The sequence below is a fragment of the Typopeltis vanoorti genome, chromosome 11, assembly GCF_054136105.1.
Source record: "Typopeltis vanoorti isolate ZY-2024b chromosome 11, IOZ_Tvanoo_1.0, whole genome shotgun sequence".
Taxonomy (NCBI): Eukaryota; Metazoa; Arthropoda; class Arachnida; order Uropygi; family Thelyphonidae; genus Typopeltis; species Typopeltis vanoorti.
The window spans coordinates 73,403,330-73,416,532 of NC_143559.1; the positions used below are offsets into that span (position 1 = coordinate 73,403,330).

Below are 13,203 nucleotides of genomic sequence, written 5' to 3' on the forward strand. Positions count from 1 at the left end.
CCGAAGGATTGGTGATATCGCTTATGCTTCCTAGAACAAAAATGAATCTTACTCTGTCTATTTTGCTTTTTCCTTTGGTCTTCTTCAATCTTTTTATCTTTATCTTCTTCATCATAATCATAATATACGTCCTTGGGAAGCCTGAAAAAAATAGTATAATAATGTAAAAGCTTGAAATATAAGATTATTAGAAGTATGGCCACTGATTTCAATGGGCTTTCTGTAAACAATTGTATTTTAGCTGTAAAATTCATGATAATGTATGTAAAATTACTTTACATACATTACAGTGTCATTAATTGAGAATATGAGTGCTAAGTATGCCAGTCTGTATGCTTTTGTAAGCAGTTTTTATAACAATCAGTTTGCTCTTGCTCATTTGCTCTATTAATTCACTTCCTCAGATAAGTATCTCTTTAGTGACAATACCTACTTTGCACGCCATCATCAAATTCCTGACACGTACCCTCAAGAGATGTACAGGAAATGATAGTACTACATCATTACTAACTTCCTATCTACAATTTTCCTCCAAATCAGTCTGTTACTTGTCAAGACTCCAACATTATCAGACCTTATATTTCTATCGTCTAAGGCACTTTGTACCGTATCAATCCACCTATATCTTGGTCTTCCTCTGGGTCGTTTTCCTGCCAACCTGGCATAGAACACTTGTTTTGTTAATCTTTCCTCGCCCATTCTGTTTAAGTGACCATACCTCCTGAGATTAGCTCTGCTAATGCATTACTGGATGCAAAATGTCAAGTTCTTTCCTAATATCCTCGTTTTTAATATGATATTGCCATTGATGCCATCTGTTCATGCCTCTAATCTTTCTCAAGACTCTCATATCTGCGGTCTCTAGTCTTTGGTCAAGTGTTTTACTTCTGACCCAGCTCTCAGATCCATAAGTTAAAACTGGTTTGAACACTGTCTTGTATACAGCTAATTTAGTGTTCCGACTAATTTCTCTTTTATTCCATATGAATTTATTCAATTGACTTCCTACCATACCAGCTTTGTTGATTCTGTTGTCTATTTCCATATTTAATTTACCATCTTCACTAAAAATCGTACCTAAGTAGCTGAACTGTTTTACTTGTTCTATAGGTTCTCCATCCACAATGCAGTTGATATTTTCAATGTTTCTGCCTATTTTCACTGTCTTTGTCTTTTTAATGCTGACCTTCATTCTATATCTATTACAACAGTTATTCAATTTAGTCAGAGAATCTTGCAAACTTGTAGCGGATTTATTTAGAAGTATAATATCGTCCACATAAAGCAAAGAGCTGACATTAACATCTGCAATTCTGATATCATGTTTAATACCACTTTCCCTCAGAATGTGATTCATATAGATTTAACATTAAACTATCTTCCTGTACTTCCTTCAATTCTAACTGCTGACTTACAACTGAAATAAAGACTAAGTATTGCTTGATATAATGTCCCATTGACACCATATAACTGTAGCGTAATGAATAGCTTCTCTCTTGGCACCTTGTCATATGCTTTTTCCAGATCGACAAAACTTAAATACAGATCTTTGTTATATTCCCATGCTTTCTCAACTATTTGTTGTAAAGTGAAGATCTGATCCTAACAGCCTCTATTTGGCCCGAATCCAGCTTGTTCTTCACCAAGCTTTTCTTTCACAATTCTTCTCAAACGTTTCTCAAGTATACTTGCAAGTATCTCTTCAGTGACATATATATTAATACCTACTTTGCACACTTAAACTTTAAAATAACTACAGATAAATATACAACTTTCAAAACAAGAATCAAAGCTGAGAAACTTCAAGATGAACTGTAGATGCAAATACATAAGTATTGCTCAAGAAAAAATAAAACAGTTTGAAAACAAGAATCAAAGCTTTGAGAGTCAGTGGCAGACCAGAAGAAAATGTCTGATTCAGGCAGAGAGGCATTTGGTGAAGTTGTCTGCAAGGATAGAAAAATCAGAATTCCACAGTGACCTTAGGATATTAAAGAGCTAGTCAAGAAAAAGAAGAAATCATATTGAAAGTTCCTGGCAATTAAGTCAGTGTATGATATTAGAGAATACAGACAAAAGTTTAATAATGCAAAGCAGTAAAACTAGCTAAACAAAAAGTCATAGGAAGACTTTGGTAGGAACATGGAAAATAAATATCAGGAATGCGGCAAAATATTCTGGAGGCTATTGAAAAAAGCTTAGAAAGGAAGGAAAGAGTGCTGTAAAAGGAATTAAAGGTGATACGCAAACTGAAGATAAGGATATCTTAGATGTCTGGAGTAATTACTTTGAAAGATTGTTCAATGAAGCAAGCAGCGACTGCATGTGGGTTAGAAAAAAAACACTTGAGCTAAGACCGAAAATGATAGATATAAGAGTCCTGAGAAAGATCAGCAGAGTGAACCTATGGCATCAATGGCAGAGTCACATTAAAAAAAATGAGGATATTAGGAACTTGACATTGTTAGCATTCAGGAATGTGTGAGCAGAATTAATCTTAGGTTTTATCATCACATAAACAGAATGGGAGAGCAAAGATTAGCAAAACACTGTTTTCTGCCTAGATGGCAGTAAAAAGACCGAGAGGAAAATCTAGGATTGATACAGTAAGAAATGATTTAGAAGACTGAAATATATCTGACAATATTAAGTTTCTTACAGATAACAGATTAAGAAAATTGTTGATAGAAAGTTGGTAATGATGTAACTTTTTCATTTAGTACTATCATAATATTCTGTAATATCCCTGTGGGTACATATGACCAAAAGACACTGCAATCTGTATAAGAGATGACGTTTTATAAATCCGGCCATTTAAAAGTCAATTTTAATTGATTTTTTGTAGCTACTATGGGATTTGATGTAAGCTTAGATCGACACTTTTGGAATGGAGTTTGGATGGGAGCTGAAAGTATCCAAATTCTTATTCATTCCAATAAGAATTATTTCTGTAACTCAACCAGAGAAAGTGTCTGCTGACCATGGAAAAGAAGAATAGAAGTCAGAATGTATCTTCTTGGCGGGACAATTTTTAAAGTCATTTCCTAAATTACCTACAGGGGAACTGATTGTTCTAGTACAGTGGCTTTACTTCCTCAATTCTTTAACTAAATGTGTGTGTCAAGAAATTTTTTTTAAAACTTTCATTTTCTGTTTTATCATGGGATTAGAAATTAAATGTTAGTTTTAACGGTATTGATTACAACACATAATGATATGAAAATAATTGATATTTATTAACTTATCAGCTGATATTTTGCTGGTATTATATCCAACACCTTCAGAGCACAAGAACAGTTTGTCACAGTATACGAAACAACAAACAACAATTTGGTATAACAGTGGAACTAGTTTAAAAAAAAAACATTGTAACATACATCACAAGGAACTAAAGTCCCATTTGGTGTCATCTATGTTGGAAAAAGAGAGAAAACAAGTATTACTTGGATCTTAAAATGACTAAGTTTTAAAAGAGGTATACCGTGAGTAGACATATCGATACAAAATTAATAACGGAAAAACTCGCGTACAAAGATTATGTTGGATTCTGATTATGTAGAGATTAGAGTAATTATTATTTGGTTCAGAATCCAACATGATCTTCTATCATATAGGCTAGACTTGTAAATATTATTTAATGTAAATCATTTATTTATAATTTAATATTCATATAACTACCTTTAATTTTATCTAATATTTAATTATTTATTCAAAGATATATATATTAATGATGAAAAGACTGTTTTAAATATTATTAAGCTATTTTATTTATTATTATGTTAATATTATAAGAACTTGTATTTGATAATTTAACTGCGCATTATTTGAAATGTAAATATTCTCTATTTATTCCTGTTTGTGAAAGTTTAACGTTATGTAATAGCTCAATTTTATTTATGTTTTGTTTGTTCTCATGGAGACGCATGTAAGTAAGCGAGCGCGAGAATTGGAACAGAACGTGAAGAGGAGGTTTATTGAAAATGCTGAAAGTTTACTGGAAAGTTAAAGAGATCTCGAGAAGAATTTAGGCGGGAAAAATGGATATAAAAAGGAGGAACGCTGGAAAAAAAAAGCATTAGGAGATTAGAGCATTAGAGATTTATTAGAGAGAGAGAAGGATTGGCATTAAGTTGGAATCGGGCATTCAGCATGTCACTCAAGCAACTAAATAAAGTCTACAAGTTGAGAAGCAGTTAGCTAATAAGTTTCTGAATAACAAATAAAGCAACGGAAGATAGCTGAGTGACTACTGAATGACTAGCGATATTTTAGTTGAGATTTATTTTCAGGGCCGACCTTTCAAGGACACACTGAAACGTGAAGCATAGTAAGAAGTAACTAAAGAATAAATAGAGGCAACAGGGTTGCGTTTAATAATAGCGGTGTTTAGAATTATAGTGCCTAAAGAATTATTTGAATGCCGGAGGAATGAACATCTGTACATATTAAACCCCAAGTTAAAGAATTATTGTGTATTGCCCTAATTCAAGAGTAATCAGTAGTGCTTCATACAAGAACATCTGATTATATGTATTGTGCCCGTAAATTAATTCAGTTAATGCTAGAAGATTTATTTTAATGAGTGCTGTTTATTGTTAAAAGTGTTTGTGTGTATGTTGATGAAGGAAGAAGATTAACGGTAAGATTATTCCAACTTTAATATTTCTGTTCAGAGAAGTGTGTGAATTTCATCTTAGAATTCCCTGATGTTAACAGTAACTATCGCGGAGAATTAAAAGAAGCGTAAAATTAAAAGTGTCTGTTTATGAAGAGGTATTACTGCAATTTTTATTGTATTTGGAACTTAAGGAACTATGAAAAGACTGTGATATAGAGATAACAGATTTATCTTATCAGAGTTTGATTGTACTTATCGGAGAAGCTGAAGTGATTGCAATATCTTTACTGATTTGAAGTTAAGTGTAAAATTTATGATTTTAAAATTAAATGGTTCCTTTTGTTAATGAAAAGTTGTATTTTGCCTGAATCTCTTTTACTGCACCATTCATAAAATATTCGAACCAAAGCGGGAAAATTAAGTAAGTTAAATATACTCGGCCAGTATATATAATAACATCATATAAAAGAGGATAGTTGTGAGTTGATTTTTCTTCAATTCTTGAACTAATTCAGATATAGTGGCGCAGTCTATAAATATAAATTTTCTCTATATTGAATTAGAAATCAACTAGCAACTTATAATTTTGTTTAAGAACATCATAGTGACTAACATGTCGGATCCAAAGTATAAATTAAGAAGTAGGATCCAACAAAATTATAAGTTGCTAGTTGATTTCTAATTCAATATAGAAAAATTGCTAGTTCTTCTTTGTCCTGACAAACAACAATTATTTAAAAATATTACTTTGTCAGCCAACACGGTAGCGGAACGTATTAACAAAATCACTAGCGATTTACGATGTCAGTTAAAAGAAAAAAGTTGTGCTATATCTGACATCACAGATATAGCACAACTTGCCGTTTTCGTACGAGGTGTTACTGATGAAATTGAAGTAATTGAGGAATTATTGGAAATAATTCCTATGAAAGGAAACACTGGTGAACAGGATATTTTTTCTGCAATAAAAACTGTAACAGATAAATATAAATTAAGTTGGGATAAAATGGTTGGATTTGCAAGTGATGGTGCAGCTGCTATGGTTGGTAAAAAAAAAATGGAGTAGCGGTAAAATTAAGAAAAATTTCAGAATAAATTTTGCACTATACATTGCATTATTCATCAAGAAGCACTTTGTGCCAAAAGTTTGCAGATGGATAATGTTATGGAAACAGTAAACTTTATTCGTGGACGAACTCCGAATCATCGAGAATTTGTTGCATTACTTGAAGAAATTGAAAGTGAGTATGGAAAAATGATTTATTATAACAACGTGAGGAGTGGTTAAGTCAAGGAGCTGTATTAAAACAGTTTTTTGATTTAATAAATCAAATCAAAATTTTCATGACAAAAAATAAAACCATTAACGAGCTACATAATGATCTAAATCTGGATAACAGATTTAGCATTTCTTGTTGACTTAACCGGCCATTTAAATATTCTCAATAAAGAGCTGCAAGGAAAGAATAAACTTATCACTAACATGTATGCTTGTATTAAAGCTTTTAAAGTTAAATTGCAATTATGGGAAACACAACTGGAATCAAAAAATTTCGTACATTTCCTACATCTTAAATCCTGCCTTATTATTTCAAAAAAAATCTCAAGAATATGCAAGAAAAATAGCATTATTACGACAAGAATTTGAAGAAAGATTTAAAGATTTTAATGATTTGGAGTCCGATTTTACATTATTTTCATTACCATTAAAAACGAACGTGAATAACGCACCAGAAAATCTACAAATGGAGCTAATTAATTTACTAGTTACATTTATATCACACTAATTAATTAGTGTGATATAAATCTTATTCAAAGATTTGAAGATATAGATTTGATTAACTTTTATTCGTACTTGTCAAAAGATAAATACCCTCAGTTACGAATTTTTGCAATAAGAATAATCGCTTTGTTTGGGAGTACATTTATATGTGAACAGTCTTTTTTGCAGTTGGAAATTAATAAGTCTAAGAAAAGAACCCGATTGACCAATGAGCATCTACAATCCGTGATGAAGATAGTTTCTAGTAATTTTTCTCCAAGGCTACAAACTTTATCAGAATCGAAAACACCATCAAGTGTCAAGTTGCAGTAAGAAATAAAGAAGTTTATAATTATTTACATACAAACATATGTATTTTTTCTGTATGTGTCGAAGAAAAATTTAATAAATAAAAGAAAGAGAATAGGTTGTCATTATTTATTCTCAAGTTATAAAGGTTATAAAAGGGTTTCATAATTATAAAGGTTATAAAAGGGTTTCGTAATTATAAAGGTTATAAAGAGGTGGTATCCATACATTAGGGGTAAGTATGGTTCAATATATATATATATATTCACTCTCATTTTGTTAAAAAAAAAAAATTCTGGCCCGTCAGCTGCTTTCACATTGTGCATTTGGCCCACATGCAATTTGAGTTTGAGACCTGCCATATTTATTTTTGTTTTTTACATCTTTAACTAAAATAGTGTTTTCCACTGAATAAATTTTGAGGATCAATGTCAGACTTAATGACTGTTCTAGTTTTCTACTGATAAACAAAATTACATGTACTGCTGGATTTACTTTACAAAACAATAAAGAGATAATCATTATGACAAGACAGTTTAAAATATAGCAAGTATAACTATTTAATATAGACTTCTCCTTTTCCATATGAATAATTAATATAACATAAAATTTATTTGTAGACAAATTAGATAAAGATGTTCATATACTAAGATGAAAAGCCAAACGGCTATTTTTTTCTGGCGAGGTTGATAAGTTAAGGGGGATAAAAATCCCTTATAAGGGATTTTTATCCCCCTTAACTTATGTTCATATACTAGTCAAGAAATGAAAAAATATCAAGATTACATGGCAATTTAGTGGACAAATGGGCAATATGCATTAATCATTGCTTAGGACAAATATTTCAGCATCTCTCAATTAGAGGAATGGGGAAAAAAAGGACACCAGATGGAGTTATAAACATTAATGCCATTAAAAAGATGACTTGATTATTTGAATAGGTAGACTGCAGAATATCACACTTGAAGAAATTAGAATAAGTTTCAGAATTTGGAGAGTGGCAGAGACAGCAAATAAATGTTATAGAATGGGGTAAGAAAATGTTGTCAATAAAGGCCAAAAAAAAACCAAAAAAAAAAAAAAACATGCAATTCTAAATTTGGCATTCTCTGGTATGGAATATTAGCTCACTGGAATGTAGCACCACCTTTCTAGCTGAAGGATTGATTTCGATTTACTTTTAAAGAACAATAAAAGAGCAAATTATACTTGCCAAGAAATTATATTCTTGTTTAATCCTTTACTCAAGTGTAAGCAAACAAAGTTTGCATGCGAAGTATCCTTGTGACTAGGCTACTTGTATATAGAGGTTGTTGACTTCACATCAACTGTGTCAGTATCAATAGATGTTCAAAAGGAAGTGTTTTGCATTATGGAATACTGAGGCAAATGATGTGAAGTCAATGGCCCCTATATACAAGTAGACTAGTTGTGAAGATACTTCAAATACAAAATTTGTTTGCTTACACTTGGATTAAACAAGAATAATATTTCTTGGTAAGTATAATTCACTTTGTAACAAAGTGAAAAAACATTTCGACAGTAAACTATTTCAAATGCCAGCAAATATCACTTAATGTTTCATATTTTTTTAAAATAAGCCTATTCAGATAAATTACATTTATCTTGAATTTCTCATATGATCAGTGGATGGAAACAACAGAATGCTGCACTAATGGTGCTGAAACCAAATGGCTCAATTGGTTTCAATAAATTCAAAAACAAACCTTTTCCATTTTCTTCTCACAACCTACAGCATTTCACACAATTTGTTTTTAAGTAGTTAAAAGCTGATCTGGCAAAAATACTTTGAGAGTTAATTGTTAGTTGATTATGTGCACAAAGTACAATTAGTGCTGATGATGAATTAGTCATTTTAATAAATTTTAAAATTAGTGAAGAAATTTTTTTTTTTTTGAAAGGCTTACCTCCATTCATTATTTTTATCTGCTAAGTCCGAGCTTCGACAAGTTAGATCAACAGCAAATCTCTCAATATCAATTTTGGTTATTCGAGAATTCACTGTCATCCCATGCTAAAATTAAAACAGTTATATTATAAGGAAGTATCAAGTAATGTCTATGCTTCAAAAATACAAACTTTATCACAAGAATATCTTATCAATTCATACCATCTTTTTTGCAGTATATTATAAGTAAGAGCATGATCCAAGACATTTTTGGAATTCATGTTTTTGTGCACCTCATAATACATAATCAAACTAGTTTTCATTTCAGCTCACAAAAATAAGCTTTTTAATTTGGCATATCAAAACCATATTAAAACACTCTGCTTATAAATTTTATGTCAGTCCTGCATACTGCAATACTCTTTAACTTGGAAAACTATAATAAAAAAAAACAATGAAATAAAATTATGCATCATCCAAGCACAAATACAAATAGATATGGAAATAATAATAAAGCTTATCTTAGCCAGGGCTTCAGAGACAAAATGCCATAAGGAACCAAATGCTGATTCCTCATGGAATTTTTTATTTTTTAATTCAATTAAGGCTTGCATTAATGTCATCCATATATTTATAACATGCTTTAATTGCTATGAAATGTTACCGTGAGATGTTTCATTTTGGCTAAACAATGCACAATAGTTCTTCTATACTGGCATCACTTAATAATCATAGCAGTTAAACCCAGAGTCCTTTCTGGACTATGTACAATATGGTTCACAGTCTATTTATTGTCATCTATAACCAGATACCTTTTTTTATTGTTGTTTTCCATATTTTAATAATCTGATCAATATATATATATATATATATATATATATATATACACACACACACACAATAAAATACAATAATATATATATAATAAAATGGGGGAGGAGTGTTATTGATTATAGCTGATGAGCTCCAGCCAAGGAGAACAGAAGTGGAACTGTAGGATAGAGAAAAGAGCACATTTGAGGCCATTTGATGTGAGATTGAGGTTAGCAGAACAAAATACACAGTTGGGTGCTGATACAGACCAAGTGATGGAATAGATGGTGGAGACAGTATACATAAGCAAACAGAAGAAATGAGTGGAAGGAAGGTAATTATTATGGGAGATTTCAACTATGGTAACATTGATTGGAAGGAGGAGAGGACACATTGGAGAAAGGAATTGGATTTTATGCAGTTATTAAGGGATAACTATCTGTGACAGCATGTAATGGAAAATACTAGGGGTCAGAGAGTGCTTGACCTAGTAACTGCATCTGAGAATTTGGCTGTAAAGAATATGACCACATTGCCACCAATTGGTGAGAGTGATCATAGGGTCTTGACTTGGGAGGTGGCTAAAGGTGTGGAATTTACAATTAAGACAGTGTACATATGGAATTATAGGGCTGGTAAGTATGACAAGCTTAGGAGTTTGATTGGTTCAATGCCATGGCATGTAAAACTGCAAGGGCTGGATGTTGATAGTGCATGGGAGGCAGTTAAGAAGTGTTTGCAGGAGGCAATGGCTGACTGTATACCTAGAGTCCAAATAATAAATCAAGTAGGGGTTAAATGGATGAATAACACCCTTAAGCTTGAGCTGCAAAAAAAGAAAAAACTGTAGAGGGAATTTAAGGAGAAAGTTGACGCAGGCACATGAACGGTATAAAGCACAGGCCAGAAGGGTAACGAGTGTGGTAAGAAAAGCAAAAGCGGATTATGAAAGAACATTAGCCATGCAGGCTAAAGAGAATCCCAAACAGTTTTTTCGATATGTTGCACGTAAAACAAAAAATGTATATGGCAGAATGATTTTAAGAATGCTGATGGTAAGGAGATGACCGAATCCAGTGGCACACCCAGAGGGGGGCCAAGGGGCCCGGGCACCCCCCAAAGAAAAGGAAAAAACAATAGAAAAATTTCCAAAATCTTTTCCTAATTAAAATTCATTTTTTTTATTTATGTTGTGTGCTACTTATGAATTAGTGATCACTGCAGATGCTCAGTTATAGGTCGTATGCAATGTGTGGTGTGTATTCGCAAAACGTCTACTCAACTCCCCCCCCCCCCCCAACCCCAAAGGTTAAATCCTTAAAATATACTTTATATGCGTTGTTAATTCTGTAAACTAATTACCAGTTATATATACAGTCAACTTAGAATAGGAGTCATTTCTGGTGCAAAAATTTTCATGACAATCTCCAGTTGTCCTGAAAATTTATGCATGTATTGGAAGCAAAGTGTGAAGCCAGGAGATTGGCTTTTTCTGTGGGTGATGATGGGGATGGGAATTGTGTTGGGCAGAAGTTATGGCCAATTGCTTTGGCGAGAGACCAAAAGGATCAGCTAACGTTTGGAGAGGGTGCTAGTTTCCTGCTTTTTGCTCTTTCAAACTCTGTTTTGGAAGCATTAATTTTTTTTTTTTTTTTTTTTTGCATCTATTTCGGGTTGAGTATAAGCTCTAAAGAAGGATGGAGTACTTGATTTGAGCCAGTTGTGGTATGTTTGGTTTTTCGTTTGTATAGCCTTGGCACATCTTTTGGAGAATCACGGTTTAGTTAGGGAATGGCAGTTCAGAGTAGTGTTCATCCATCTATTTTAAGTCATTCATTACCATATTGCTATTTCTGCAGGTCTTTGCTTATCGTTTTATAAGTACTTGTTTGATCAGTTAGTCATCTGCCTTCCAAACATGGCCCAAACCATTCAATTCTCTCACTTCTTAAAAAATGATAGAATGTTAGACCTTTGAAACAGGTTTTGTAGCATCATTCATATAATCCAATATTTTGATTATAAGATGGTTCAAAAATATAAGTTTTCTATTATTGTCCTTTCTTGTTGATCATTTTTCACAGTCATAGGTTAACAATGGGCATAGATAACTCTTTGGATTTGCTTGATAATATTCTGGATTTTAGGAGTTGTAAGAATGCAAAATATTCACCATTGGCCCTCTCATATCTCGTCCCTTATCTCTTGATGCATATTACTGTAACTGTTAATGTTGACTCCTAGTATCCACTTGTCCAAATTCAACTTTCAAAACAATGAACCATGCATGTCAATCAACATCTGGTACAGCACCATGTAAATGTACTTCAATTATTAGAATGGCAAATTTTCTTCCTAATGTGGTTAGGTAAATGGTAGAATACTGTATTTAGTCTTTTCTAGTTTATGACATGATCCATAGATTTACTTGTATAATTAAATTAGAGCATGTATAACATCCTGACAAGTGTCTCTAAGGGTAGCAACGTCATCAGCATAAGCTGATAAAATGTTTGAAATACAATTCTACATTGTTCCTTAGGTGTTTAATGACTTCTTTTGATGCAAGGTTGAATGAGGTCAGGGAGAGAAAGCACTCACTTGGAGTCCAGATACAGATTCATGTCATATATTTACATACTTTTCTGGTAGTCTAAAAAAAAAAGTCTCCATACATCCCACAGTATGGTCTGATGTAGAGACTGTTATATGCTTATGGTCCACATAAACCACACACACACACACACACACACATTTTATATCAAACTCATATTGTTTTCTAACAATTATTGGAGCATGAAAATAGCATCAATGGGTGACTTTCCCTTGCAGAAGCCCTGCTGACAGTATCTAGTAACTTGACACATACACATTAATTCTTTTCTAGATCAGCATAAACAATAGTTTGTGGCAAGTGTCCAAGAGAGGGAGAGGATACCTCTATATTTACTGGTAATTATGAGATCTCCTTTTTTAAAAATAAAAGATGATATGGTTGTAAATTTCAATCCAGTGAGACATCTTTTTACTACATTAGTTTGATAAGTTTAAAATTTCAGTTGTCAAGGATACTCTTAATTTTTAGAAGTTCTGCTGCAATTTCCTTACTGCCTTTTTATTTTTTAATTACATTTCTGACCTCAGCCACAGATAGTTACTCAATCATTGGTTCTTTAACATTTCCTTCTATACCCTATACTCAGGTGTAAGGTTTTGATCTAGTGGTAATGCTTCATTTAGTTGTTTCCCCAGATACTGTCTTAATTCCTCAACAATTCCTTTTTCTTGGGCAGTATTTGAGTTTTGTAATTTATATCCTCTTATGTATCCCACTACATCATAAGAACCTCCCTTCAGTTATCTGTATTATTTTCAATTTCGTCAATTAACCCCTCCCTCCCCTACACACACACACACCACCAGGTCTTTTCTCCTGATACAATATTTTACTAGTTAAATTTTTGCAGCACCTACAGTTCTCAGTATTCCTGGTGATGTGTCCTGTAGCATTTTAACCTTATCGCTTCTTTATACAGGGTGGCCCATAAGTGCATGCCATAGAAAAGGTCCATCTTTGTGAAGCAACTGCACATTCATAAAGACAGGCCCTTTCTATGGAATGTTCCATGACTTATGGGAAACCCCGTATAAAGCCTCTTCATATACATTACTGAACCATTGGTTTTTCTTTCTGCTGATAGTGAACTGAAGTTTCTTCTGCACAACAAGAAATAATATTTTTGATCTAGGTCCGTTTGTTTATGTTTCTCTCAGTTATAAGAGGAAATGAAT

At 32.5% G+C, this 13,203-nt stretch overlaps 1 protein-coding gene across 1 annotated transcript in view; it reads right to left on the minus strand.

The window, feature by feature from the left end:
- The window catches only part of Spt6 (transcription elongation factor Spt6), a 651,062-nt gene that overhangs the window by 130,836 nt on the left and 507,023 nt on the right, over positions 1-13,203 (minus strand). Inside the window, exons 33-34 of the mRNA XM_090401053.1 lie at positions 8,618-8,724; positions 53-141 (exon numbers count right to left, since the gene is read on the minus strand). Coding sequence (XP_090257179.1) covers positions 53-141; positions 8,618-8,724 — 196 coding nt within the window. The remainder of the gene's footprint in view (positions 1-52; positions 142-8,617; positions 8,725-13,203) is intronic.